This window comes from Etheostoma spectabile, chromosome 15 (genome assembly GCF_008692095.1).
Source record: "Etheostoma spectabile isolate EspeVRDwgs_2016 chromosome 15, UIUC_Espe_1.0, whole genome shotgun sequence".
Taxonomy (NCBI): domain Eukaryota; kingdom Metazoa; phylum Chordata; class Actinopteri; order Perciformes; family Percidae; genus Etheostoma; species Etheostoma spectabile.
Window position 1 is genome coordinate 27,101,756 of NC_045747.1, and position 1,010 is coordinate 27,102,765.

Below are 1,010 nucleotides of genomic sequence, written 5' to 3' on the forward strand. Positions count from 1 at the left end.
ACACACACACACACACACAGAGTTACCTTTGTCTGTTCTGAGGCAATGCCTTGGTGTCAACAGCAAACATCTTGGACACAAAGATGATGAGTGGCTGGTTTTCCCCACTGGAACACTGGAGGAACGCTGGAGAGCAACCGAGGGGAGGAAAAAGAGTCAAACACACATCTGAGATCACTACACAGAAGGCAGACGAGCGCCAAAGTCTTTGTTAAAACCAAGGTGGAGCCGCAGCCGTTTACCAAAAACAACGAATCACGTCAACATGTCATCATTGCACCATCACAAGCTGGAACTGAACTTTCAAACGTAAACCTTTCAAACAGCCAAGTGATATACTAAACTTACCTGTGTGTATGCATGTAAGACTTTGTTATTATTTGTATTTTCACTTGGGGAAATATGTTTCACAGTAGTGTTCATTCAGTTTGAAGTGAGTAGCTGATTTTGCTAAATTAGCGAACATTATTTGGTAATTTTATCCAAATAACGATGAAAGTAAAATGTAATTTCATGTACAGGGTGTTATTTTTGTGAAATGTAATTTAAATTCTTTCCAGTTTATGTCCTTAACTAAATCAACTCAACTAAATTCCATTGCGCCTTTTTTACCTCTCAATCTACACGGGTCAAACATTAGCAATCGGGGTGTGTATCTCTGCGATTTGATCTGTAGATACACAGTCCCTCATCTCTACCAAAAGTAAAACAATAGAGATCCATTTGTAACGATACACTGATTCAAAGCTAATATGATTCAGACGCAATTAGGATTTGTGACTACAACAAATCAAATATTTGTCAAACTTTTATTTCAAACACTGAGTCAGAAATTTACAAAGTTACATCTCCTGCATAAACAATAGGAAACATGAGCAGTGACCCTAAAGGTTCAGACACTAACAATATTCGGTGTGAAATTCGGTTCCGGTATCCAACAGTATCTTTTTTTGGAACTTTCCCTCTGTAATAACAAAAATATTATTTCAGTGGTAAAAATAATTCCAAAA

General features: G+C 37.2%; 1 protein-coding gene across 3 annotated transcripts in view; it reads right to left on the bottom strand.

The window, feature by feature from the left end:
• The window catches only part of efl1 (elongation factor like GTPase 1), a 115,285-nt gene that overhangs the window by 91,270 nt on the left and 23,005 nt on the right, over window positions 1-1,010 (bottom strand). For all 3 annotated transcript variants that reach the window (XM_032537407.1, XM_032537409.1, XM_032537408.1), the window contains exon 12: window positions 27-126. In XM_032537407.1, coding sequence (XP_032393298.1) covers window positions 27-126 — 100 coding nt within the window. The remainder of the gene's footprint in view (window positions 1-26; window positions 127-1,010) is intronic.